Source organism: Corvus hawaiiensis, chromosome 1 (assembly GCF_020740725.1).
Source record: "Corvus hawaiiensis isolate bCorHaw1 chromosome 1, bCorHaw1.pri.cur, whole genome shotgun sequence".
NCBI classification, from domain to species: domain Eukaryota; kingdom Metazoa; phylum Chordata; class Aves; order Passeriformes; family Corvidae; genus Corvus; species Corvus hawaiiensis.
In genome coordinates, this window is record NC_063213.1 from 98,136,564 (window position 1) to 98,163,813 (window position 27,250).

A 27,250-nucleotide genomic window follows, 5' to 3' on the forward strand; every position below is an offset into this window, starting at 1 on the left:
AGTGGGAAGCCATGCACCCTCTGTCCTGTCCCTCCATCCCTGGTCCCCAGTCCCTCTCCAGCTCTCCTGGAGCCCCTTTAGGCCCTACAAGAGGCTCTGAGCTCTCCCTGGAGCTTCTCCTCTCCAGCTGAGCACCCCCAGCTCTCCCAGCCTGGCTCCAGAGGGGCTCCAGCCCTGGAACAGCTCCGTGGCCTCGTCAGCTCCACATCCTTACACCTGGTGTCACACCAGTGTCACACCTCCCACCTCACCCAGAATTCCGGCCAGGATCTTGCAGCCCACTTGGAAAGCTGTGGTAGATTTACAGGCGACACGTGGAGCCCTGGGAAGGACAGGACAGAACCCCAAGGTGTCCCTAAACCTTTCCCAACCTCTGTCACTTGCCCAACTCCTGAAGGACAAACCCCACCCCTGACCCAAAGCACCCAGGGGTAAGCCTGCTTTTAAAAGTAATTTATTTGGATTTTCCACATCCTTTCATGAATTGCAAATATATTAACAGAAAAGACTTTTTTTCCCCTAGGACTGTACAATTTTTGAAATTAAAAAAAAAAAAAAAATCAAGAAAAGGAAAAAAAAGACAAATTACATTGTTTCAATGCAAATAGTAACACCATACCCACACTTTGCATTCTTCCATAGTTTTGTTGTAACAAAATGACAGTTCCCTAATTCTCGTCAGTGAACACTTGCTCTCACCTGCCTGCCAGTGCCTCCATGCTTGGCCTCCTCCTCTCTGTCCTTCCTCAAAGAGCCAAATTTTAGTCCTCCAATACTAATTTTGTGTTTCTCCTTAGAACGTAAAATAGCAGCATGGGCTAAATGTGACCCTGGATTCTTGGGAAAAAAAGAAAACACCTTTAAGGTGGGATGAACATATAAAGCCAGGAATGCTTTTATGTATTAAGTCTCCCAAATAGCACAAACATCCTTTGAACAGCCCAGCTGAGTTAAGAGCTTTTTCCCAGGGGCTGAGAGTTTTACTGTGGTTTTCAGGGAACAAAGGAAAAGGAAAAAAGCCCCTTCAATTCCTGGATCTCTGGTCCCCACATGAACAACATTTGTTATGGAAAAATAAATAGCACCTGCTTCCTCCTGCTTTTGTTTAGAAAATATGCTGGGAACCAAAAGGAAGCCAATTAACATGGCAATTAGTGGCATTCCACAAGTGCTGCCTGCAGACCTTACCAGGAGGTGCTGCTCAGAGACTCCTCCATGCGAGGGATGTGCTGGGAAGCTGCCACAAGCTGGAGCTAGATGGGAAAACCACACCAGGAGAGACACAGCAACCTCAGGAGCAGGGCCTGGGAGCTCTGCCCGAGGTGCAGATCAGTCCCAGGGAAGACTCTCCAGGAAAGGGGAATCACCCCAGAACACCTCAGCCACAGGAATCCGTGTGAGATCCCCCAATCCAGCCCAAACATGCCATGATCTCCCAGTCAATCCATCACCTTCCAGACCCAGCTGATCACAAGTGCGTAGCAGAGGCAAAAATTTCATCCCTTTTAATTCCTCAGATTTTAGAGGGGTTTTTTTACCCTATGAGGGGAATTGAAGCCTGTTCTTCACTGCCCATCCTCCTACTTCAAAAAAACCCACCGAGCCACAGAATTCTATTTTCACTCAGAACTCGGGGATGATTTTTCAAAGGATAAAGGTGTCCCTGTGGCTCTTGACCAGAGAGAAGCCGGGACAGGGGAGGTGCCAAGTGGACAAGGACAGAATTCAAAAGAAATTGAAGTGTAAAGGAAACTAAGAGACCCCTAAAAACCAATAGAGTAAAAAAAAAAGAAAAAAAAAACCAAAACATTAAGACTGACCACAACAAATACATTGCTATGAAATTTGTATCATTCCCAATTTATTAGGCATAAATTGCGCTTTAAAACTTCTTGTATCATACACTTGCTTTATCATCACTGCACAAAGGGCACCAATTGCTGCTGCAGAATGCTACAGAGAGCAGTTTGGACTCACTAATGTGGCACAGCTTTCTCCTCTCAGAAACAGACCCTGGAGGAAAATGTTCCTAGAATGGGAAACTGAAAGAACAGCTTAAAAAAATAAGGAAAAAGACAGATAATTGCACATTTTTGCATCCTGCTTGGACCACACTTTACAATATAGTTTTCAAAGTGATCACAGACCTAAGGAGATACTGATCTGAGACAATTATTTGATGCATTTGACCAAGGTTCTGATTGTATTAAGGCTTCCAGTCTTCCCACTCTCACAGGATTAAGGGTTTGATGTTTCACATTACACTTGTATCTACATTTCTCTCTTGATTTTGCCCTTTATTAACTTTTATTCTTCAAAGGGGAAGAACAAGTCAAGGGGTGCATGAAAAATGAAGCAAGGTGGTGCTGACTGAAATACAAAGTAAACACTGACCTTTCCAAAACCAGGTGAATAAATTAATTCATGGTTAGAACATGAAAGCGTTTGATGAAAGCTCTGATCCTGCAATGTGATTCTCCTGCAGCTGCACTCTAGGCAGGGACAGGGGTGTTTCACGTGGCCTGACACGCACCCAGTCCTGGTTGCTCACTGGAGACACTGGAGCTTTAAGGTCATTGACACTCCCTGGCATTTAAGTTACACTACAATATGCAAAAGTCTTGAACAGCCTGTTTGTCAACACTGTCCTTGGAGAACTGGGAAATGAGGTTCAGCACTCTGCTTACCAAGGAAGACCCAAACTAAGACACATTTCTGGAAAAAGAACAAGACACCTCGTCATTAGTACTATCCCCACATCTACTGGCTTCCATACAGCAAACCAAGTCTGTCTTCCATGATATTTTTTTCCAGCAAGGGGGGAGTCCAAAACCAGCATTTTCTCCTCAGTCATTTCCATAAGTGTGTAAGAGCCAACTAGTCAGACTCAGCAGCAGCTGGATATTGCACTGCCATGAACTCTGGTACAGTTCAGGTCTGAGGTGCACTCGTGGTGTCAGTGGAGAACAACAACAGTGCTGGCTCAGAGATGTGGAACCCAGGATGCCAAGGAAGGGGAGAACACGACAGTACCAGTCACACACACTTAAGCTCAGACACTGGCTCTTGGAGGTTAAAATTCATCACTTTCCACGGCATGGAGCTGCGTGTCATCCGCGTCCGTCATGCTGCTCTCCTGGGACTCGTCCGTGCCCACTGCGGAGGGAAAGAGACCTTGGGGTCAGAGACCACAGAGCTGTCCCACTGCAAAGCTTCCCCCATGACCCAGCCCGGCCCATCAAAGGCAGGGCAGCCAAAGTATTAAAAAAAAAAATTCCATTTTCCCCTCAAATTACCTTGAATTGCTTGAGTTTGTTCCATGTACACTGAGGGTCATTCAGCTGAGGCTGTGGAACTCTTCCACACTTTCTCTGCACAGCCAGGGAAGCTGAACTGTGACACACAGCCCAACACTTATTTTGTTTATGCTTATTGGACAGATTAAGCTTTTGGTTTTTTCCTGTTTAAATTTTTTTTTCTTGTTTGGTTGGGCTTTGGGGTTTTCTTCCTGTACTGCTCAGGTGTTGCTCAGCAGTTCCAGTCTCTGTCTCCATCTCCTGGTCAGAACAGGCTCAGCTCAGGGAGCCAGGGCTCAAAATTACCCCAATTCCAACAGCAGGGAGAGAAAAACTCTGGATATTTCCAGAAGTACAGTGCAGGGTAAAGTTCCCATATTAAAAAGCACACAGGACCAATAAAAACCAATGTGATATACAGCTGCCACCTTTCCCTACTTTTTCAGTTGAGAATTTCAGGACACAGCATTTGTCTATTAATAAGAATCCAAATCCTGCTATATTTTCTTCTTTGCCACCTTTTACGTTTAGCACACCAAGTATTTTTATCCAACATCCAGTTTAACTTCTGAAAAAGCCTCTACAGACAACGTCAGTTGCCATTCATTTACTCTGAAATTATTTGATGCTTTATGACAGAATGCTTGCAGCCCTGGGAATGTCTTGCTCTCCTGGGATACTCTTACAGCCACCCCTGGTATGTGTAAATTCAGAGTTACCATGATCTCTGTCCTACTACATCTAAAGAAATTTCACAACCCTTCACGCCATGCTTTCTGTAGGGAAAATGAATGAATTCTGCTGAATGAAGAGCCTCCAGAGTTCTTACTTGCTGAGCAGAATGTTTCACTTATTAAACCTGGCATTCTTCCCACACCCAAGTGGCAGAAGCCCCTGACCTGCCCCAGGGCTGGGAGCACAGACCTGACTCATAGGGGTAACATTCACTGATCTGCTCCTCGCGGGTGATGGGCTCCTCGTCATCGGGGAGGTAACGCTTGTCAATGGCCTCCTTGATCTGGTTGTTGGCTCCTTTGGGATCCAGGTCCATTGCCCAGGAGAAATTCATTAGGGCCAGATGTGTCTGACCCAGTTTTTTATAAACCTAAAAATAAAAAAGCAGAAAAGGCTACATTTACACAAAGCTGCTCCTTGAAGGTTTGGGCAACAAATGTTCCAAGCCGCAGTTCAGTGATGTTTTATGGAAAACAACAGAGGGTGGATATGAAAAATTTATTGTGTGAGCCCCAAGGGAAATAACAAATATGTGTAGAAAGACTAATGTGTTTCTATTTAAAAATAAAACAATTTAAACTAGCAGCTAAGACATTCTTTATCATTAAGGGCAGACAAGGAAGTTATTTATCTGTGTTGAGCATTTAAACAGTGAAAATACTTCAGTTTATCAAGACATGGCCACTCTCATGTCAATTTAGAGGTCCAGCTACTCCTGGAAAAATACCAGTGAATTTCAGCACAAATCTTTTTACCCCTCTCCAGTTTAAACAAAATAAAGAAATCTTGCTGAGAGAGAGTTCTCCAGCATTGCGTTAGAGGGAAGTTTGTCTTGGTGCTTCCAAGTGACCAGACACCCCCCAGCAGAAAGTTGCAGAAGTTATTTAAAGCTTATCAGCAGAGGAGGTGGTGGGAAGGAGGATTTCTGTCACCAGATCCCTTCTCCCTGGCATTTCACACAAGAAAGGTTGGAACGCAGTTGCTTCTTATTCAGTATTTCTGACACAATGCAGGAGAATGTGATTCAGTATTTTAATAGTTATGTGTGCAAATAACCAGCCCTGCTGACTGAGGGATGGACTAGCACCTCCAGCTCTCTTTAACTGTCCTTTGCGTTTAAAAGCTGGCACATCATAAAGCTGTGAGCACTAAGCCTTATTTAAAGCTTGGGAATTTTTAGAATACTGCTCCAAGTGGAAGCAGCTTAGTGACAGGCATCAAATTTTCTCATTAAGCAGCAAATGAAACCAAAGAACTTACAATCACAATGAAGTTTTACCTACCTTTCCTATTAAAAAGTAAACAAGAGACTCTTTGGGAACAATCTGTTTCAGTTCTTCAAGTTCTTGTAAAGCCGACTGAAAGGTTGGAAAGAGTGTTTATATTAGGCATTTGAAACCAAAAACTTTTTGTGAAACTTCTACTTTACACTTAAACTAGTTGTTGATGCTGGAGCTATTCATTCTGCTGTGACAGTCACCTGGCATCATTAAGAAATTCAACTGAAAAATATTTGGTCTGCAGTTAGAAATAAAGTTTGAAGTAAAGTTTTCCCTTTCAATGTGCACATGTTTCTGAGGCAAGTTTCAACATAGACCTGGCTTGTCTTCTGGAGCCAAAAAACACTGGCCAGAGGAAAAGTTGCTGGATAAACACTGTGGGAAGATCTCTTATTCTAAACAGGGTTCAGGTCAGCAAGGGATCAGCCCGAAACTGCTTCACTTCTGCCTTTTCACTCCGCAACACGACCTTGGAAACAGCTGGTTCCTATTGCTGTAATTGGATATGGGGCAGTTTGCTGTGGTTTTTTAGTAATTTAGTATGAACTCATGATAGTGGGTCAGACTAAAATAACAATTAAAAACCAACACCTGTTGGCCCCAGATTTTATTACGATCAAAACATTTAACACAGTTCCCTGGTGAGGGTGGCACTTGCCAAAGCAAATGCTTCCCATGTCCCAGGCTCTTCCTGCAAGGCCTGGTGCTCCCCAGGGTGACCTGTACACATTCAGCTTCCAAGGCATCCCCATTCCCAGCTGCAGGAATTTCAAGGTTGCCACGAGCACCCAGACTGACCTTGTACTTCTCATTTGCAAATAACACCGAGGCTCTATGGAATTTGCATAGTGGGTTCTTGGGGTCGATGTTGATCGCTTTGTTCAAAGTGTCCAAAGCCTTCTCAGATTTTTTCAGTGCATGTTGGACCTGACACACAAAGAGAGAACAATTCCAAAAGGGGAAAAATAGCAGCTCATCTGCCAGGCAAGGACAAACCCTTTCAACCATGCTTACTTGCAATCTGCTCCTTTAGGAAAATATTTGCTCGATTCTAGACCAAGTCTGAACAAGCTTTCCCACAGGAAGAAAAATCCTCCTCACCGCGTCTCCACCCCAAACCCTTCTCCCCACCCAAGTTAAGTGCCATGTACTTACTACTCCAATGTGACACAGTAAGACTGAGCTCTGAGGGTTGATATCAAGTGCTTTCTGGAAATGCATTTCTGCCAGACTGAATTTCTCCTGTTTGTAATAAATCATTCCCAACCCATACCTGCAGCAGAGAAACAATTCTGGTAAGTAGCAATGGATTTTAATCAAATTAGTTTCTGTCAGTGAATGTGACATGGAAGGAATGGTTTGGAGCCTTGCCAACCCCATCTAGGGGGGGAAGGGATTTCTTGGGGGAAAAAGTTGTATAAAGTTTTCTTTCTTTTTTTATCCATTGGGTAGCTGAAGAACTGATGTGTGATACACAGGGAGACTGGCTAAATAGCTACTAAATAAAAAGCACACAAAAGTTATTAACACTAAGGGATCACACTCACAGATCTAACTTTTACTGCTTTATATATTAAAAAACTGTAAGAAACTAAGTGTGTCCTAAGGTACAAACAGGCTGAGATCTCATCTCTCCAACTGCAAGTGAGAAAACATAATGCATGAAGAATGCTGCCCAGCAGAGCAAAATAGCTGGAGTAATACAGCCTAGGCAATCTGTGAAAACAAAAAAAAAAATCCAATTTTTTGCCTTCCTTGTTAAAGTAGCCCCCCCATCTTCTGAAGGAAAGGCTTTGCTCTCTTCCAGGAGGGAAGAGTGGTAGGTAGATTGTGGCTGCCCCATCCCTGGCACTGTCCCAGGCCAGGCTGGACGGGGCTTGGAGCACCCTGGGACAGTGGAAGGTGTCCCTGCTCATGGCAGGGGGTGGCACTGGATGGACTTTAAGGTCCCTTCCAACCCAAACCAGTCTGTGACTCCATGAAATTACAGCAGTGGCAGCATCCAGAAGATGCTCCTCGGGAAGGAATTCTGCACCATTGCAGCAGCGGGGATACAGCCAAACTTACCAGGCGTTGTAGTGCCGGGGGTTGACCCTGATGGCATTTCTAAAACAGGCCAATGCTTTGTCCAGTTCTTCTGTCAGCACAAACTCGTGGCCCAGCAGGGTGTAAGCATAGGCATAGTTTGGATCCACCTGGATGGCCCTCTGGAAGAACTTGATGGCAATGTCGTGCTCCCTTTGCAAGCTGAAGCAGTTTCCTGCAGCACACCAGGCCTGGAGCAACAGCAGGGCAAGAACAGAACCCTTTTTACAACGCTGAGTGACTAAGCTGAGCTGAACACGTTTATCTACACTGCTTTAAATAATTATAAATAACTTATTCCTAGATTTAAAAGTAAAAACAGGAATAAATCAACAGTTAGTTCAGGTTCATTCCTGTGAGGCAAGCAGGGCTAAACACACCTTCTAAAATAAATAAATAAATATACACACTGAAATACAGAAATGGAGAATCCATGGACACCCAACAAGTCTGTACCAATTAGAACCTTTGATGACTAAGGACTAAAGCTTTTGAAGCTGTTGAAAAGGCCAGAAATAAAACATTTTTGATATTTAAGACTAACAAAAGGAGAGATGGTACTTTATTTCTTCAGCTCCCTCCAATTGACAAATCTGGAAATCTGCAGAGGAAGAATTTTAGCAACAACCTCCTCTTTCCCTGCTGCGCAGGGCCCATCGAGACTGCAAATACCACAGCCTGGCATCCCTCACTTCTCCAAATTTTTAGCATCACTGCCAAAGCACAGAACTGTTTTCCATTCCTTGGATTAGAATCTGCATTTCCCTCTATCCTGACTAATCTTACTACAACCACCAACTGCTTCACTGGGTTTGAGTTTTCCACTCTTAGACAAACTAACAGGACAACATGAATTGGATTTCCTCCTCCACCAAAAATATTTCCAATATCCTCTAGAGTTTTCTCAATTCTTAAGAGCACGTCTATAAACTCACATCTGTTATTTTTACTGTGGCACTCATTGAAAGATTCTTGGTTTTTGGCACATTGTGACTTTACATTACCACACACCCTGCAGTTTAATGGACTTTGGTATAAACATCATGTCTGCAAATAAATTCTACAACAAATATTTTAAGTGGCAGTGAATTAGCTACAGCAACTAAACAGTGGTACAGGAAAAAGATATTCCTTATCTCTGCACACTGGCAGCAGCAGGAGTGACTGACTAACCCATGATCTTCCTGGTTGAATGGTGCCAAGGCAAATTTAAATAACCATGAACAGATAAAAGGTTTCAATCTGTTCCACATAAGCTAATATTCAAATTTGAAGAATTTCAGGCATCAGCAGTTGATCAGACAACCCTGCCACCTCCTCTCCAGTTTTGCCATGTTCAGGTGTATTCCTACTGGAGAGTACACCAGATTAGAGCTCAAAGCTCTGTTCTGAATCACTGATTTTACCACGTAGTTTCCCTCTTCTCACTCAAGCCCACAGCATTTTATACCTCCGGTGAGTTTTTATCCATGTCTGTCAAATCCTTGGAAAGAACTGAAAGGGCAACATCTTTCTGCAGATGCCAGAGTGTGGTTGAATAGATCTCCATGCCTTCTACTCTGTAGTTTTCAATCCTTCTCACTTCTGAAAAAATTCTCTCAGCCTGAGAACAGAAATGAAACTTAAAATAAAATTCTGCCCACTGAGGCAGAGCACAGAGGTCAAGGTCCAAGGCCTCATGTCCATCCTGAGCATCCTCTTTGCTTTTTAAGTGTTCTCCAGAGAGCTGCAAGTCCTGGAACTTTCCTTTCAAGGGAAGGAAGTGACTGTATCCCAGGATACTTATGCCAGCAGGAATGCAGCCAGCTCTCCCTCCTGCTGACTCAGCTGCATTCCTGTTTCTGTCTGTGCTCCAGCAAGGCAAAAACGTTATCCACAAAATCGGGAGGAGTGTAACAGACTTTTATAGGCCAGTTATCACTGTTAACCATCCCAACAGTGACAGGATAAGGGGCAATGGTTTCACACTGCCAGAGGGCAGGGATAGATGAGATACTAGGAAGGAATTCCTCCCTGTGAGGGCGGGCAGGCCCTGGCACACGGTGCCCAGAGCAGCTGTGGCTGCCCCTGGATCCCTGGAAGGGTCCAAGTCCAGGCTGGACATTGGGGCTTGGAGCAGCCTGGGACAGTGGGAGGTGTCCCTGCCTGTGGCAGGGGTGGGAATGGATGGGCTTTGAGGTCTATTTCAATCCAAACCGCCTGGGAATTCTGTGATTAAAATCCATACCCTCACCTTTCATAAGTTATCTATAAAAGCAGCCAATGCATTCCATCCCTGAACAGACTGCGCACAGCTCAAGGCCCCCCTCTCCTTTGTCTCCTGCACACGTTCCGCCAAGGAGCGTTTTAAAAACTTAGCAAATGGGCACATCAACTGTCAGGACAACAGTGCCAAGGAGAGGTGAACTGTGGGATTACCCTTAACTGCTCACTTCTGATTCTGGAGCAGTTTGGCATCACCTCAGCTGTGCCAATGCTTCATTTGTGAGGCTGGAAGGGAAACTGGGTCACTGATGTGATCAGAATTAACTAGAATGGAGAGAAGTTTTTTGGTTTAGAGCTCAAATTGTTCAGTGATCTAATCTAAAACAGTGCAGTGCAAACAATTCCATCAGCACAGCTGGAGGCAGAGACAGGACAGACAAGGAAGAGACCCCAACAGATGGATACAAATAACATTAAAAAAAGTTTTTAGGAAAGCGCAGTGATAAAGCTCTAAGGAAGCAGATTCAAGATCTAAATCCATTCCAGTGTAACTTTTATATTTATCCATTTACCACAACTGCAAACTTCCCACAGATTTTACAGGAAATCTGCAGGTTTTGTGTAAAACTGCCAAAGGAAAGTGAGAAGAGGAAGGCCCAGCCCCAGTTCCTACCTGCATGTACTCTGCCAGCTCAAAGTAAGCTCTCCCAATTTGGCACAGCACCCAGCCTGTGTTGTAGTGATGGGATGGCAAATGGCTCAAAATATTGATGGCTTCTTTGCAGTTGTATGAGCACAAGGCTAAATAACCTTTCCCCATGTCCCGGAGAAGGCTCATCAAACCTTCTAGGAGAAAAACACAATAAATAAAAGTGGGAGGGAAAAAAAAAAAGAAAAGAAGACAGCTGAGACTTATTTACTTGGAAGTGCTAATCCCAAATGTTCTCCCTTGTGCACTGCCCCTGAACTTGCCTATGAAAACCTTTCAGGAGTTTCCAAACAAGGTTTATACACTCTTAATTAACATGAACACGATATTCTGAATATCAGACTCTGTAAGGGAAGCCAGAAAATAATGAGTCTTTAAACTCTGGGGCTCAGGGCGAGTGGAGTTCTGCACTTCCAGCAGCTATTCAAACACTTCTCTAGATCTGAGCAGTTTCCACAAGCCTGGTAGCCATGGATACATCCTCTTACTGCCTGGAAACATTACTGAGCCAAAAGAGAGGAATTCAGCATTTTGCTTAGGATTTTCTGACAATCTGAATAAAGACTTGTTTTTAAACAAGTGGGAAATATCAAGGGAGAACAGACTACATAAAGCCCATGTTGAGGGAAGATGCTGGGTTACGAGTAACTCCTTTGAATCAGTTCCCAAGGGTAATATCTCACCTTATATACTTTAAAGTAATTTATATTATTTTAAATTTATAATTTATAACAACATAACACTTATAGGCATAATATTAATTATTCTATTATCATAATTAATACATTGCATAATAATTTATAATACTTTATGTATCAATACTTTGAAAATATTTTAATCATTAATACGGACCAGAACTTGCAAGATGTATCTGCTGGTAATTACCACTTTCAATATTTCTTCACATGTTTCTAAGTTAACAAGAAGATTGAATTGAATTAAATCAGTTTTTATCACTATACAAAGGTGAGAGCTGCAGGCTAAAATGAAATGGGGAAGAAGCAAATTCTGAAGCAACACTAAAACCCAGATATAGCAGATTTTACTCTACTACAGTCCAGTAGTGCTCAAACAGACCTGCTGCTGCTTTCTGTAGCGTGAAAGCTTGGATTTGTGGTGCAACAGTGGAAATTTTCCCTTCTGAAATGATGGAAGAGTCCAGTTTGGTAATTTCCAAACTATCATTTAAGTTTGGTTGTGTTATTCCTCCCTTATTTGTTTTACTTTTTGTTTTTCTGTTTGGAATCTTAGGTGGAAACTTCATTTTTAATTTTTTGCTATTTTCCTGCAAATAAGAAAAGTAAGAGTTACATATAAAAGAATTTTTTAAATTCAGAAATCTGAACTTGAGAGCGAATTGTGTAAAATTATGTGTAACAAGCATGCCCAGCCATGCCCTGCTCACCACAGAATCTGTTCTTAGGCTGCTAAAACTGCTATGAATATGTGGAAATTAACAGTTGGTACAGTGGCACGGGTAACAAAGGAACAAATTTCCAGCACTGGGAGGTTTGGTACCTTGGTTGTAGAACTATCACTGGTAAACAGGCGAGAGCTTCGTCGAGGCAGCGCGTTGGGTGGAGCAGCAATGGTTGGGCTCAATACCTGAGGTGTTGTACTGAAAACAAAAATTTAAAAGTTACACACGGAAAAGTAAACTTCTTTGCTCCACTTCTACTAGTAACAGTTTTTAGCTTTGTTTTAAACAAAAATGCTCCAACACTATGGTTTTTTTACCTTGTCTGTGGACCAGAGCTCTGTGTCTGTGCAACAAGAATTGGAGTGACTTCCCGGCTATTCCCACTCTGCGAGAAGACGGATTTTGTTCCAGCCTGGCTGATCCTGCTGACAGTCTGCACAACACAGAGTTTCTACAGGTTTGTTATTATGTCACTCAGGAGTCTCCATCTCTGCTGCACCAAACCCAACCCATTCCACCCACCAAACACTGCACAAGGAGAAACAATTATTTTAATTAAGGGGAGGGTTCCCCCATCCCAAGGGGAAACCCATCAGAAGTGTTTCTCATTCTACCTGTTAACAACACCAGGTCCACAAAGCTTATGCACATTATTTGAAGATATAGAATCTCCATCTAGTGGCAAGAAACTATATGATAAAGTGCTTGTGCAAGAACAAAAGGGAATTAAAAGACGTCATATTTAAAGGCTTTTTCCTGCATAAAGTTGAAAACAAACCACACACAAAAAAAGAAGAAAGAAAAATATTTTTGAATTATCCTATTACAATCCCATTCAGAAGCCATTCACAAACTGCACAGCCTGTTTTCAGAACAGATCCTCCTCTTCCTACTTTTTTAAAAAAAACCTTAAAATTATCTTTCTGCCCACTCCAAGGACACCAACATGGAATTCCGTGACGGCTGTTTGGAAGGGACAAGTGGGATCAACACCAGCACCAGCAATGCCAGTTTATGCATTATCCAACCTCTAAAGCTCTGTCCTTCCCTTCCTTTCCCAGATTCTGTTACCAGAGGATGGTTTAGGTGGCCAGCAAGGACACTTGCCCACTCAGAAAGGAAGCCTTTGGATCCATCCTAATGCTTCATTCACTTATGTAAGTGTTTCCTAGGAAACTGCCTCTGTTCAGCCACAGCTCCACCAAACCTTGTCTGACACAGAACTGGAAGAGCAAAGTGGAACTGGCACAGTCATTATTTGCACTGGACAAAGCATGAACCAGAATTTAAGCTGTTTGTATTCAAAGGTATTAAATACTTGTGTTTTGGTAGTGGCACAGCTCTGTCTGTGCAGTGCCTAAGTGTGGAGTAGTGAAATTCAGACCTCAGTTGTGTCACACTCAGCAAAGCAACAAAACGGAAGCAAATCCGACTTGATTCCCCAAAGCTTTTCAGCTCTCAGAAGAGCTGCACTTTACTAACTTTATTTCCATTTTCAGACTCATGGAAATTTACCTTCCTACATGTGCACAGTCCACCACAAGCCATTGTTTTCAAATGTACCATGGAAAATTCCTTGGTCCTGAGCAGGTACAGGATGGGAACTGGATCAGCCATACAAAGCACATCCCTAACAGACCGTTTTAGCACAGTTCCCAAATTTCCCTTTCAGAATGGCACAGCAAGGTGAGTACGAAGATTTGTCCAGAGCAAACGTGGCAATTAAAGTTCTACTGTTTGAGGGATTCAACACTATTACTTGCATCGAGTTTTCACTTCAAAATACTGCCCCCTGTAAAACACTAACACCCCTCATGCAACTTACAGATTTACTAAAAATACAGGGAAAAATCCTCAGGTTTTTTGTTTTTAGAAAGGAACAAATAGTTCTTCAACTGTCACCAACATTCCACCTCTCATTTATCACTATGGCAACTATGGCAGTTTCTTCCTGAGTAAAACAGACAATTTTTAGTTTCCCCTACCCAAGACTCTGCTGAGTGAAACAGCACCATTCTCTCAGTCCTTTACAGACCAGCAGCAGGATTTTTATTACTCTGGCCTGTAAACTACAATTCAAGAACTACTTGCAGGAGAGCAGTAGCTTCAGCTCACTTGAGGCTTCAGAAAATACATTAAACAAGCAAAGCGAAAACTCCAAGTCTCCCCACTCTGCCCAGCAAACTGAGAAGTTTGCATCTGCTGTTGTTTGGAAGCATCAGTGTGTGTACCCTCTGTGATGGGAGGTGGACAGAACACAGAGACCTTCCCTAGGTTACTCCAGCAACACCAGCCTGGGCATTTGGGTGGGAAAACTCAGCTCACATGTCTTTTTCGCTGTATTATGGATTCTTCTTTAAAGTGCACTGCAATGTCAAGCTCTCAGAAGAGTAGCTGTGTTCCAGAATGCAAGGTACCTTCTTTGAAGGTGCTCCGGTGGATGGCACATCGATTACAGAGGAAGAGTTGGTGTAATTCTGTAAATAGGACCCATCTCCAGGGCTTGGGGTTTCTAGTGGCAAAATTCCAAAGCTGAGAACAAACCAGAGAGGAAGGGTCAGTGTCTGAGTGTTACACCTGGAGAGTTGCTCTGATGCTGGGGTTAAAACAGAGACCCAGATCATGGAATATTCTGAGCTGGACCCACAGGATCATCAAGAGTTGTTCTTCAAGAAAAGCTCTTTACAGTAGCCTTTCACAATAAAGTTTATTCCAGAAGAGTAACGCATTCCTTTAGAGATTTTTCAAGTGAGAACGTGGCAATAAGCAATATCCTCAATCTACAATTCCCCTCCAAACCAGCAACTGTTTGTTTAAAAACCAGAAGAGATCAACACTAGGACCAAGAGCAGTTCCTGAAGTTGTTTGGGTTTCCCTTGTGCAGCACTGTTTACAGAATTCCACCAACACGTGTGTGAGTGCGCTGTGCAGCACCAGCCCTCCTGTTCCAAATCCCAGCCATTAGCAGCAGCTCAGCCCTGGGCAGAGCTTGGCCATCCCAAGGACTTACCTTGGAGTTAGTGGGCTCAAAGCTGCAGGTCCCCCCAGTAAACTCCGTCCAGTTTTTGGTTTATTTTGAGCCTGTTTGGACAATATGGCAGTTCCTGACCCCAGAGGGACAGAATCCGAGGAAATCACAGCAGAGTCAATGTAAGACATGGAGGAATCCGAATTCAAAGAGGAATACTTTGAATTGGAGGATTCTAGGTTGATTCTGTTCAACTCCTGAAGAATAAAAGGCAGCTGTTAGGTACTCAGGGTATAGTTTAATTAGCATTTTTCAGTTAAGCTGGAAAAATTAACTGATTTTACCAGGTGATTTTACAGTGATTTCAGCAAAACTCACAATTGTGTCCTGGGGTGTCTCCATGAGGACAGTCTCAGGCTGTCTGTGGGATATGTTGTGATTAGACACCAACGTTGTGCAAGTGTTGGGCAGACAGCTGCTGAAGTTCTGTAAGGATGTTAATTTAAATGTTTGGTCAGGGTCTGGCTTTTCACCTGTAAGAGTGGAAGGAGATTTAATACTTATTCCTGAGTCTATACACTGAATATTCAGTCTGAAACAAGGACAGGAGACAAAGGATTTTAGAAGTGTTTTAAAACATTTCACAGAATCATAGAACGTTTGGGCTGGGTTGGAAGGGACCTTAAAAATCATCTCATTCCCACCCTCCACTAGACTAGGTCACTCTGGGCCCTTTATACTAAAGCAGAAGTGTTCTTCCATTCTTCTGCTACAAAACCCTGGACAATCAATATTTTTAATAATTGTTATTTATTGTTTGTTTAAGCTATTCTCAGAAACAGTTTCTAAGTGTCTACTAAATGTAGGCTGGAAAGCACAGGGTATTGTTAAATCCAAAAATGTATAAATAATGAAAATGAAAGAAAACAAGACAGAAGTTTTTAAAAATGGCAAAGTATTTTAAATTAATTGTTGCTCACAAAAATCTCTCCAAAGAATTACTGAGTAAAACAGTTCAGCAGACTCACCTATTTCACATAGTGATTCAAAAGGGGACCAAAGGAAAGGATTTAAACTAAGGCTCTTTTGGTAACATTCTGATCCTTTGGCAAGCCGGTCTGTCTTGCTGCAAAAAGAATGAAACAGTTCACAGGGAAACTTCAGAACAGCACTTTTGTTCAAGAGAGTTCTCCAGAAGAGGAATTGAAAAACAAAAACATGTTGAGAGGCATAGAAACATTCCTCATTTTTCAAGCCAGAAGAATACTGAGTTCTTTTGAAGTTATTTGACATATTTAGACACAGTTGTCAAAAAAAGTTACATAAGCACTAGAATAGCTTGAGAATTTTCATTTTTAGGAAGATGCTGTTCTTTGCAACAGCTTGTTTCTTTTCTGCCAACAGTAACCTGATTGCCAGCCTTCCAGCCATCTTAAGTATCTATGGATAATATTTTTGCAAATAAATTAGGGACTAAACTGAACACTTAAGTATTTGCCTACAAAGAAATAATTTTGAAAATAATTGAGAACAGCTATAGTAGAGAAGAATCCATGAGCCAAACTACTCCTATTCAATCAAATCATTCACATTTACCGAAACCTTTCTTGCATTTTGGCAAAGTCAAAACACTTAAATTTGTCAAGTTATTCTGCCTGGCACCCTCGGAACTTTGATTTGAAGGCTAGAGCTACACATGTATAGAACAGATTAAAAAAAAAAAAATCTAAATGGTAACACTGAGAAACAAGCTGAGATTTTTTCTTAGGGAAGAATACAGAGCAAATGCAAAGGTATATAAAAAACCAGACTCTTGGATTTCATTCGTATCCACCTGGGAAAGAGGAATTTGTGTTTTCAGCCTTTGGGAGAAAATTAAACCATTCTTGTATTCCCAAATTAGACTGATTCCACAACTACCCACCTGAACTTATCGTGCTCCAAAATTGTGTAACCCAGAGATAGATGTCTCCTGTAATGACTAAGGATATGTTTGACTAAATCTGGGCTTGGTCAAATAAAAACCCTCCAGCTTTATTGGGCAAAATGAAAAAGCAACTTTACCAGTAGACATGTCCCAGTAAGGAGAGTGTAAAGCATGCAGAGTCACCAAACTCCATAACAATGTCATCATGGCTTTTCTGTTTATTCAACACTCCACCAGACAAGATCTGCTCTCCTTCTGCAAGCCTTTTTAAAAAACAAGAGGTTTAAAGGGGTTACAAGGCTCACAGTACTGGCAGTCCAGTGTTTTCACCCTGCTGCAAACAAAAACAGAAATCCATTGTCAGTGTTCACAGGTTTTAAACCACAAACCAATTCCTGCAAATGAATGTTTAGTAACCAATGGATTCCTCTACAACAGGGAGGTTCAGGACTCTGAAGTCAAACAGCTCTACTGGGAGGGAAGAAAAACAAAACAAACCCAAAAGCAAAGGTACAAAATAGGGCATGACTTTTCCAAAAGTGATCAATCCTAGGATGAAGGACAAGAAAATCTTCCACACACTTGATCTTTGAGGGTGCTTTATCTAAGCTAAGACAGTGCTTAATTTGGCTTTGTTTTCTGAAGAAATACAATCTGTAAGGCCCCATACACTGAGTTAAGACCCAATATTGGGATATGGCAGAGATTTTGGATTTTAATGCCTTCCTTTCTTCCAAGAAGGGCTCAAAAGGAGAACAAAGGCTCAATTTGCACCTCTTCCACCTGCAGGAGCAGCACCACTCACACAAATGGGCCACTGGCTGTCAGCCTTCAAAATGACTTTATACAACTGCTGGGGTGGGAGGCATTTTTCAGGCATCTGAGCCCAAACACCTGAACAAACAAATCACCTTTTCTTGCCACCACTTGAAATGTCGCTTGTAGGTGGATGCTTCTATCAGCACAGACCATGCCCACAAGAAAATAAGGCACGGCTGTATAAATGAGCTCATGCAGCAGCAACAGTTAAATTTAACAAATTCTAAACAATGTGTTTAAGAAATCTGACACCAGTTCAGGAGCTGATGTGCTATATGCACACCCCAGACTTTGTAAAAGCAAGGGAGAGAACAATCAGCTTTGAATTTATTCCACTGGGACCTCTCCAGTAGAACATTAGCACCATTTCCCTTTCAATGGAAGATGCAAAGAAAGCTGAATCCTAATGGCTCCACAGCAGTTAAGAGCCAGAAGAAACAGACCAAGTCAAAACATCCTGGGACATCAAAGGACTTCCCTACTAAAGAGGGCAGCAAAGACCAAGGAGCTTTCCCCACACACTCTGGAGAGGTCTGTTTTTGTCCCCACACAGCTCCACAATTCCTGTCTAAGTTACTCAACAACTTTTAGAGGTTTCTGTAACATGGGATAATGCTCATTAGATCCATATCTGAAAGCAAAATAAATTGAACTTATAATCTTTTGTGCTGAAGGACCAATGAATTTCTAGTTTATACAAGATGATAGCTTCTAAAGAGAAATCCAAGCAAAAAAATGAATCCATTTGTAACCCTGGACAAAACATGAAGGATTTACTTACTTGCTGAGGTCCACACAACATTTTGCAAGCAGGTATTTACACTGTGGGGTGGTACAGCTGTGTCCCTTTAGGAGCCTGTAAGCTTTATAGGCCTTTCCTGAGCGGTAGTAACACGTTGCCAGTAAAAACAGTGCTTCTTCTGAGTGTACTGGAAAACAAAATGTAAGAAAAAAAATCATCAGTTAGTTGTTAATCGTTTTAGTACAAAGAATTTGGGGGCAGGGAGTAAAAGCCAGCTATGGACAAGACGGAAGAAAGTAGGTATTGGTACTGGAAATTAATTCCTGAATGAAGTGCATTTATCTGTTGGTGATTACCAAACTTCCTATGCCATTTCCTTGGCTAGTCAGATCAACTCGTAACATCTCCAGCTGTAAAGGAACTTTGATCCTTCTGGCTACCCAACCTAAATAAGTCATCAGCCAGCTGTTGTTAGAACAGCAGCAAGCCAAGCACAGCAGCCAGGCCAGAGCTACTTTAACAACCTGTTGGCCACACCAAGACTGACTTGGCTCAGAGTATCACCACACCTGCCACCAACACTTTGCACTACTTTAAGGAGTGCATAAACACTGGCACAACACAAAAGACAACAACTTTCAGAAGGAAAGTCTATTCCAGCCCAAGCAGCCAGTTTTAATCCCAATTTCAAGTGGTCTTTTTCCATTTGCAATTTTACTTCTGTTCTTGTTCTAAAGCATTTGATGCTTTACCTTCACGTGACTCAGTGGAGAAGATTTTCTGATTTTAATGACTATTAAAGTTGGTCAGTTACCACTCACCTCTTCACCAACATTTGAGTCCTGTCGTTTTTGCTGCCTACTCCCATTATTTCATTGGGAACGTGGCTTGACAGCACCATTCAGATGCTTTAGTTGCTTTATGTTGGGATCTATTGATAGGGACAAGTTCTCCTAAAACCAGGATGGGGCTCAGAGCACCCTGGGATAGTGGAAGATGTCCCTGCCCACGGCAGGGGGTGGAACAGGATGGGCTTTAAGGTCCCTTCCAACCCAAACCATTCTGGGATTCTGTAATTCCATAAATCCTTTTCCCAAGCTGAGATCTCACAAGTTTCTAAATTCTGGAAGAAGTAGTCAAGCATCAGGAAAAGTCATCTCTATCTAAACAGAGAACAAAAGGGATCAGGGCAGAGACTGGAATTATTTAGATTTGATGTTTGCTTGCACATTTTCTTCCACTGCAGAGATGAATTATGCACCACACTGAGGATGTTCTACTCAAAGAGCTTGACTTGGCATCCAGGTTTGAGACTGAGGTCAGACCCACTTGTGATTACAGCATAAAGGACAGAATTAACTCCTGAAGTAACTTTAATCCTTCCTGTAAACTCAACAGATTTTGTTCATCCGTGGTGGCTTAACCCACTCTCTGTACTTCCCCAAACGTTACACTCAAATCACCCTCACACAGTGATATTTTAAATCAAAAGCTGTGTATGAACACGAGCAACTTCAAACTCCAAGCAATTAATAAGCCCACATTACCTTTATACTTTTCAAAACACATTATCCTGCAAATGGAACTCGGCATTAAAAGAAACAATTTTGATGTTTGTTCACCCACCTACAGGGAACTCTTTAGAAAAATCAATATGAGCACTGTACAAAAACCTCTTTGGGAATCTGCCCAAATCCTTTGCTTCACTGAAAACTGACTATTTTAAGTTTTTGTTATCACCTGAACATTGACAATGGAAACAGAAGATCCAAACAGAGGACACCTCATTAGCCTTATCCTAAAAACACCAGAAGACCTTTCCGAAAATTCAAGTTAAATCAATTTTTATCTGCTACTTTAACAGACTTGGAGAGTTCTGGGAAACGACCAAGCCACAGATGTCCCATCAAGGACAGTAATTGCAGGTAGACTTAAAAGAAGTTCTTCTCAGGGTGAAACCACTCCTGCCAATGTGGAGCCACTGTATTCAAGTTCTGCAGCTTCCACTCTGCAATGTAACCACTTATTTTAACCAGGAGCCAGATGTTTTGTTAGCAGTTAATTGCTTGCACCAAGTGTCAGCATTCATGCTGCTTTCTCTCAGCACTGCTGGTCACTGAAAAAGGCTGTTTGAAGTATTCTTGCAGAGAATTATTCTGTGAAGACGTGTCACTATCAAGCCAGGTATTTTTCTCCTGGCTGCTGCAAAAAGTAGATTTGCTTTGCTCCTAAATCCTTGGCAATTACCTTCAATCTACCATTTCCCTGCACCTCACAGTGTGTTGTGTTCAGGGGAGCTCTGTCATCCCTAAAATACTATTTCCTTCATGCACACCTGGATTACCAGGTTCCATAATATTCTACACAACAGTTCTCATTTAAACACCAGATCAAACACCCCAGATTTCATTTGTAACCCTGACACAAGGAAAAAGAAGTCTTTATTTCTCAAAACTTAGGTTTGTGCTTCCATTGTTAAGAACTGCATTGTGGGCAAGGCAGGCAAAATATTTCATTACAAAACAGAGCATGAAATAGCTTATACAGTTTAATTCAAACTGTAAGTTCAGGTTGTTTAGCATGAGAAATTGTATGATGCTTGTATTTTAGCTTAAGGATTGGGGTGTTTTTTATGTTAGTGGTTAGGGAACAATACCTTTCAAAACAGAGAAGGAAAGCTGACCACCAGTTTTGAGGAGAAAGAAGTACAGAAGAACGAAAAGCTTATCTGAGATCATGGAGAAAAGGTTAAAGAAATAAAAGGTGCTAGAACACACCAAAAAAAGTGTTCAAAGGACCCAGAGAAAGCACAGATTTATGTTACTGCTGCCTGCTCACTATCCAAGACACCCCAGACCTGACAGCTTTAGAATGAAGTAACAATTAGCAGGGATTCAGCAGGAGACACCTGTTCCATATGTTCTGATTCTCACTGTCTCAATTTCACAGTGCTTTTCTCTCACCATCACAAGACTCTCTTTGAGCCAATCAACATATCTGAACAGCATTATTAGCAAAGACAGCTTTCAATGTCAAGCCAATTTGTAGAATTTGTGTGCTGCATCTACCCTCAAGTGCCCTTAGAAGACATGCAATGCTTGAGGGTTATTAAAAAACCCCAGCACTCTCCCATTTGATACCATAAACCGTAAACACTGCACTTAAACACACAAATCTGAGTTTAATTTTAAGGAGATTTTACTGTAAAATAACATTGCTACTGTTACACGATTTGATTTTCCAACCTAATTGCGAGGCATTCCTCTGCTTTCCCCAAGCAGAAAGTTAAACTTCATTACCAGAACAGAAGGAAAACGAAACAGGAGCAGAGGCTCAAAAAACCTAAATTAAAAATTGAAACAAAAAAAGCATCAACTTTATAATTGCAAAGTACACACCTTCTGCATATAACCTTTCTGCGAGGAACACAGCATCACGATACGCGTAGTGGTTCAGTGCTTGCCAGATAGCAGCCTGCAAGGCAAGAAAATCATCTTAATTTAGTGGGGAGCTTTAAAAATGCAAAAAACTCCTTACCTCTTACTGTCAAAAGGCAAAGTTCAGCTTGGTTTTATAGAGCCATAAAAAGAAAGGCGAGGATAAACACGCTGGCCAAGCTGTATTTGTTTCAACTATTAGTAAGGAGGCTTAAAAAACCCCACCAAACTCTGCACCGAAGTCAGGAATCAACCTTGGAATGTTTCTCACTAGTTACCAGACACAACCATCCAAACCCCTCAGAAATCACCGAGTTTTAGCCTGGTGCACAACTCGGCAGGAATTACCGCAAACTACCACCAAACAACAACACCTTCAGTAACGATCAAAACAAAATCCAACCCCAACTGGGCAGAGTATCCCACTAAAGCATCTCCCCAAGATGCCAAACCAAAACCCAACAGGCCCAGAAGCCTCTCAGTGTCCAAGATGGTCAAGATGAGACTTGTGTTGATTAAACATCTTAGCATAAAGGATCTTCCCCGAAGAGGCATCAGTGTTCCCTTGAGGGCCAAGGTGAACAGAATCCACTGCTCTTTGTGCAGCATTTTGTTGGGTCTTCAGCCACCTCTCCACTGTCACCAGCTGTGAAGTAGCACCCAAGAACGTGTGCAATGCAAATTAAATGGACAAATGGTATTCTACAGCCATAGATGAACACAACCTATTTCTGATTTTGCTCACACACTCACACTTGGCCAAGTCCAGCTCACAGGTACTGTTTCCTTTTTCATGAACACCAAGTTTGAGTTTGTGACTGCCAATATTCATGCAGACTGGAAGGATGGCACGATTCCAGTGGAACAGACACACACAGAGGTGTACAACCTGCACACCAGCAAGGCAGGTGTCATTTACTTGGACTGCTGTCACCAGTAGCTGACACACAAGAGCTGTCCAGGGCTGGGGTAAGAGGATTTCACACAAACTACTCAGCCAACTTTTTCAGATTGCATTAAAAGTCATCTGTTATCTGTAAAAGAGGCTGGGATTCAAAAAATAATTTAAGATCTGTTCAGCCTTTCCTCCCCACCTACTCCAAGGGTGCTGTGCATGCTCATCAGGGTTTGTGCTCCAAGGTGGGCAGGGTTGGGTTCAGGACAGCAGTTCCTTCCCACCTGGGATCTTTGCTCCAGTTCCAAAGCCCTTTTCTATCAGCAGCAAAGAGCCATTTTGCAGTAGTTTTGTTATTACGGATCCCAAACGAGATCTGAACTTATGAATTCAAGGCACTGTGACCTAGAATTTTTCTAATACTCATCAGCAACCAAAGACAAATAAAATTTGCTTCTAAAACCTATGATACACTCCGAAATGAAAAGAAATCTTGCACAGGGAAAGCAATACTGCCCTGCAGTGCTATTCCCAGTGGGAAAGGCAGGCGCCAACTTCATCTTAAAAAAAAAAAATCCAAACATCACAGAGTTACATGTACCATATGCTACTTCTTCCAACACAAACTTGACAAACACAGGGTGTGAAAACTGTGCAAGTTCTCTTCACAAGAAGCCCACACAGCCGTCATGAACAGTACACACCAGGGCTCCCAAGTACTACAGGGAATATTATACACAAGTCTCTACAGAGAGTCTGTTTTCTCCTATTAGTAGATCCCAAAAATACACTTAAGAAATCAACAGGTGCTTTTAAGCTTGTGTGAAAGTATTTGGAAGTATTTAAAAGTGAATTCTCTTAGTTTCATCATTGCAATACAAATACATTGTTTCTCTCTGGTTGTATTTCATATTTCAGTAACTGAGCCTCAGAGCCTCCTGAAGTGATTCCTCCCCGCTGCCTTGAAAAGCTCCCAGGCTGAAGGTGGTTCCACGCCCTGCAGACAGAGCGGGACAAACAGGGAGATAGAAGGTCAGGGATACAATCTTTCAAGCCATCCCCAAGCCAGAGCAGCCCAAGGTCTCCTGTTTCTCTTGCTCCCAAAAGCAGCTCTTCTTCACCAAATCACAAGTGACATTTAGATGAATCCAGCCAAGTTGTGGCGCCTTCAGGTTAAAAATCCTGTCGTTGCAGGGCTGTAACTCAGCCAGCTCACAAAACAAAGGTGTGGGAGTGGGGAAATCAGGGTCATCTGACTGCTCAAACAAGAGCAAGTTGCCAGGAAGAATCCTGCCAAAGGCCAAGAGGGGACACGAGGGATTTGGGGCTATGTCACAGCCACTTTTTAAGAGTTACACTACACACTGGCTCAAATAACAATTGTTATGGAGCAGAGGGAAAGCAAGAAATGGGCTGGTAGAATCCCTGATCTGTAGCAATTATCACTTTGCAACCCAAAATGTGCCTCCTGCCCTGATCTCACTGATGCTGGAGCCTGGATCCTCACACACTCTCTCCTAAAAGAGCAGGAAGAGGAAAGGAAGGCAGCAGGGCATCAGCCATACCTATGCAGCAACAATTTTCCATGAGAACAGATGTCTAAACTATGACTGTGCCTCAGAAAAGAGGATTTCTTACCCACCTTTTAGGACAGGAACATTGATCTCAATACAGCACAGTAATTCAGTTTGTTCTAGAAGAAGCACAACACATGTACACAGCACTAGTGGTACACAATTGCTAAACCACACCAGAGTAGTGTTCTCAGCCCTGTTCTCAGGGCTGCATCACAGGAAGGAGAAAAGTTGGAAGCGTTTCCACATTTTATTCACGCATGCTTGCAAAGCAGACGAACATCCAGGTCCTAGCCACTCATATTAAAAATAATTAATTTGAAATGCAAAATGAACAGGGAATTCCAAAACTACCATACACAGCCCTGCAGAGAGGCATCCTCAGAGAGGAGAGCAGGAAAATAAAATCAGATTCAGACAGGTCCATCTTCTATCCAGAAAATCCTGTGCATTGTCCAAGTGTCAGTTCATATCTAAGCCAAAGAGCTCTTAAGAGATGGTCTCTTCTGACAGCTGTATTGCCTTGGAAATTGTTTTCCAAGCTGTTTAGCCTATATTGCCATGCTAAGCAGATTCTACCATGATTTCAGAGTCTTCAGGGTGGTCAGGGAGGAGGAGAGCTCCGGGATGGGCTGTGCTGCATTCCCCAGTTACACACACTCTGCCCACTGAACAAGCACACGTTGGTCCTGCAGTTTGCAGCCAAGTTCAAGCACCATTCCAGTGAGTCACAGCAGATGATCACCTTGAACAGCTAAATTCCAAGCAAAGCACTCATTTTCTTTCCAAGATGTTTTTCAGAAGTATTTGGAAGGCATCCAGCTTGTTTCTCAGCACATGGGACACAGAGTTTTATGTTGGAGCTGAAGGGTTTTAAATCGACCATATCAGGAAGTACAGCAGAGGGCTGTAAACTCTGGCACTTTGTTCAACTTAAAAGAACTTCAAAAGTTAGCAAAAACCTAACCAGTGACCAAGATGCCTTCTGGGACATGAATTTCATGTAATTAAAGCACAACATTTATAAGGCTACATACAAACACAAATTCTGTTGTTTATCTGTCAGGCTGTGACAGATAAGTAACATCACAGCTGTGAGGATGTAAGGATGACAGTTTTTTCCTGGAATGCTGAGCCCTGAAGACATCTGAAAGGCTGGGAGAGAACAAATAGACAGGAAAAATCTCTTCAATGACAAAAATGAGAACTAGTGTCAACTTTCCCAAACATTTAAGAAAATTATAAAAACAGAGTTAAGTCCGTGGACTTCAACTAAACTGGGAATTCAGAAACACAATGGACTTTACCCAGTCCCAAATAATTCCTAAACTTACCAGCACTCCTGTGAGCAAGGAACAGCAGCAAAGCTGACAGCAGCAGAACTACTGCTAAAAGAATGATTTGTCATTTGAAAGAACAATCTAAATAGATATACTCAATCTAAATAGATATAGTCAACATAGCAAAGCCTCATCAAAACATTCAAGCTAGGAAGAGGTTAAGAATGGAGAACAGCATTAGGGAGGTCTTTACCTTGCTGAAATACCACCAGAGCCCACATTTCTATCAGGGAGCTCTCAGAATAGCAGATATTTCCATTTGGTCAAGCCTAGTTAGCACAGCACCGGAAACATTTGGTATTGTTTCCTGTCAGTTTCACTCATTCACACTGCAGTGCATTCTTGCTTCCTTTTCTATTGTAATCCCATGTTTTCCTGGAATATCCAACTGGTGCAAAACAACCAGCCCAGCTCCACGGATAACACCAATGGTGCAGGATGGCCTCTGCAGGAGGGGGACCAGGTGGCCAAAAGCATTTCCAGCACCGTGCTGACCCTTGCTCTCAGAGGGGATGAGCAGAGCAGTGCCATCAAGGACACAAACCCTGGTTTACAAGAATGCCCTCACTGTCACCATCTTCCACAGACAGGATCAAGTCAGCAAGGTGGTTTTCCACAGGAGACTTTCTTCCCCTTCCACCTTTTCTTTAGGAAGAAAAGAGCCAAGAGCAAGAATTCTATGTTCACAACAGAACACAATCGTGTTCCACCAAGACACTGCTGCCAGGAACCTCTTGCTGTAATTACCAAAAAAAAAACCAACCCCAAAACATCCTGTTAAAAAGCTAAAAATATATTTTTTAAAAGAATGGGAACATGAATAAGATGACTGATTAACGAAAACCGTGAATAGTTAGAGAATGGGCATACAAGAACTGTGGAAAAAAAAAGCAGCTCCTAATTCTGTGAATCGCGACTTTTGGATGGGAAGGCTGAGCACAAGAACAGGAAGCCCATCAGAGTAACTGCAGTGAGACTAAAACACGAGAGAAAAAGGAGATCGACATTATTTTCTCTCCTAGGTCTCCCATCAACCCGAAGGGACCAACTCCTTGGGAAAAAGGAACGTCCTTCACTCGCACGACACGGAGGGATCCGAGCACGCTGCGAGCATTTAAACACGACACGGCAGCGAACGCAGAAAGGTGAGCGAAGTAGCAACAGGTCTCCCGGGGGATCTGCGGGGGGCCCCTTCCTGGGAGCCGGATCGGCTGAGGAGCTGCGGGGAGACCGACACCTCCCTCGGGGGCTCGGGGGGCAAAGGGGCGAGCGCGGCCGGTCCCGGGGGCGCGGGGATGGGGACGGGAGGCTGGAAGGGGAAGCCCGGCGGGCTCCGGCGGGAGAGAGGGCGGAGGAGCTGGAGGTCCTGCGGGCCCACCGGCCGAGAGGCCGCCGGGAGCGGCCCGCAGCCCCGGCCCCGGAGCGGGCGGGGCGGCCTATCCCGGGCCGGGCCGGGCTTTGGGGCCTGAGCCGCCCGGGGGTCGGTACCTGGACGGGTTCCTGCAGCACCGTCATCCTGCTCTCCCCTGCCTCCGCCTCCTGGTCGCCGAGCCCGAGCGGGGCGGCCCCAGTCCCGGCCCGGCTCAGAGCGAGTCCCGGCGGGGCCCGGCCCGGCCGCGGCTCATTTGAACCCGCACCGACCGTTACCGGAGCGAGCGAGGCCGGCGGGCGCCGAGTCCGCCCGAACCGGCGGCGGAAATACCCGAACCGTCCGGCGGAAATACCCGAAGGCGCAGGCGGAAAGAGCCGAGCGTCGACGGAAAACAGCTGGGAAAGCCTCACTCGGCAGCCGGGAGGAAACTACTCGGCGACGGAGAT

General features: G+C 43.2%; 1 protein-coding gene across 4 annotated transcripts; it reads right to left on the reverse strand.

Moving 5' to 3' along the window:
• Positions 1-438: 438 nt before the first annotated feature.
• On the reverse strand, positions 439-27,081 carry CDC27 (cell division cycle 27). Of its 4 annotated transcripts, none has more exons than XM_048320160.1 (19): positions 26,921-27,081; positions 21,585-21,660; positions 18,226-18,373; positions 16,763-16,888; positions 15,727-15,824; positions 15,077-15,231; positions 14,741-14,955; positions 14,148-14,262; positions 12,048-12,181; positions 11,829-11,928; positions 11,388-11,595; positions 10,275-10,444; positions 8,847-8,999; positions 7,379-7,587; positions 6,467-6,584; positions 6,110-6,238; positions 5,315-5,389; positions 4,221-4,401; positions 439-3,156 (listed from the first exon to the last, which is right to left on the reverse strand). In XM_048320160.1, exons 1-19 carry the CDS (start codon positions 26,945-26,947, stop codon positions 3,074-3,076), a joined length of 2,520 nt encoding a protein of 839 aa, XP_048176117.1. In that variant the 5' UTR covers positions 26,948-27,081; the 3' UTR covers positions 439-3,073. The 4 variants fall into 4 exon arrangements, with proteins under 4 accessions (XP_048176117.1, XP_048176109.1, XP_048176134.1 ...); XM_048320152.1 differs by having other exon boundaries at positions 10,275-10,447; XM_048320177.1 differs by having other exon boundaries at positions 12,048-12,163; positions 26,921-27,080.
• Between the last annotated feature and the right edge of the window lie 169 nt (positions 27,082-27,250).

Bases quoted from the DNA above. Each gene is read 5' to 3' on its own strand.
- CDC27 (XM_048320152.1), bottom strand. From the start codon at position 26,947: ATGACGGTGCTGCAGGAACCCGTCCAG. The intron at 15,232-15,726 runs GTGAGTCTGCTG...CCACTCTTACAG, and splicing joins TGAATCACTATGTGAAATAG to GTGAAAAGCCAGACCCTGAC. The intron at 3,157-4,220 runs GTCTGTGCTCCC...TTCCCTCCGCAG, and splicing joins ATGTTACCCCTATGAGTCAG to TGGGCACGGACGAGTCCCAG.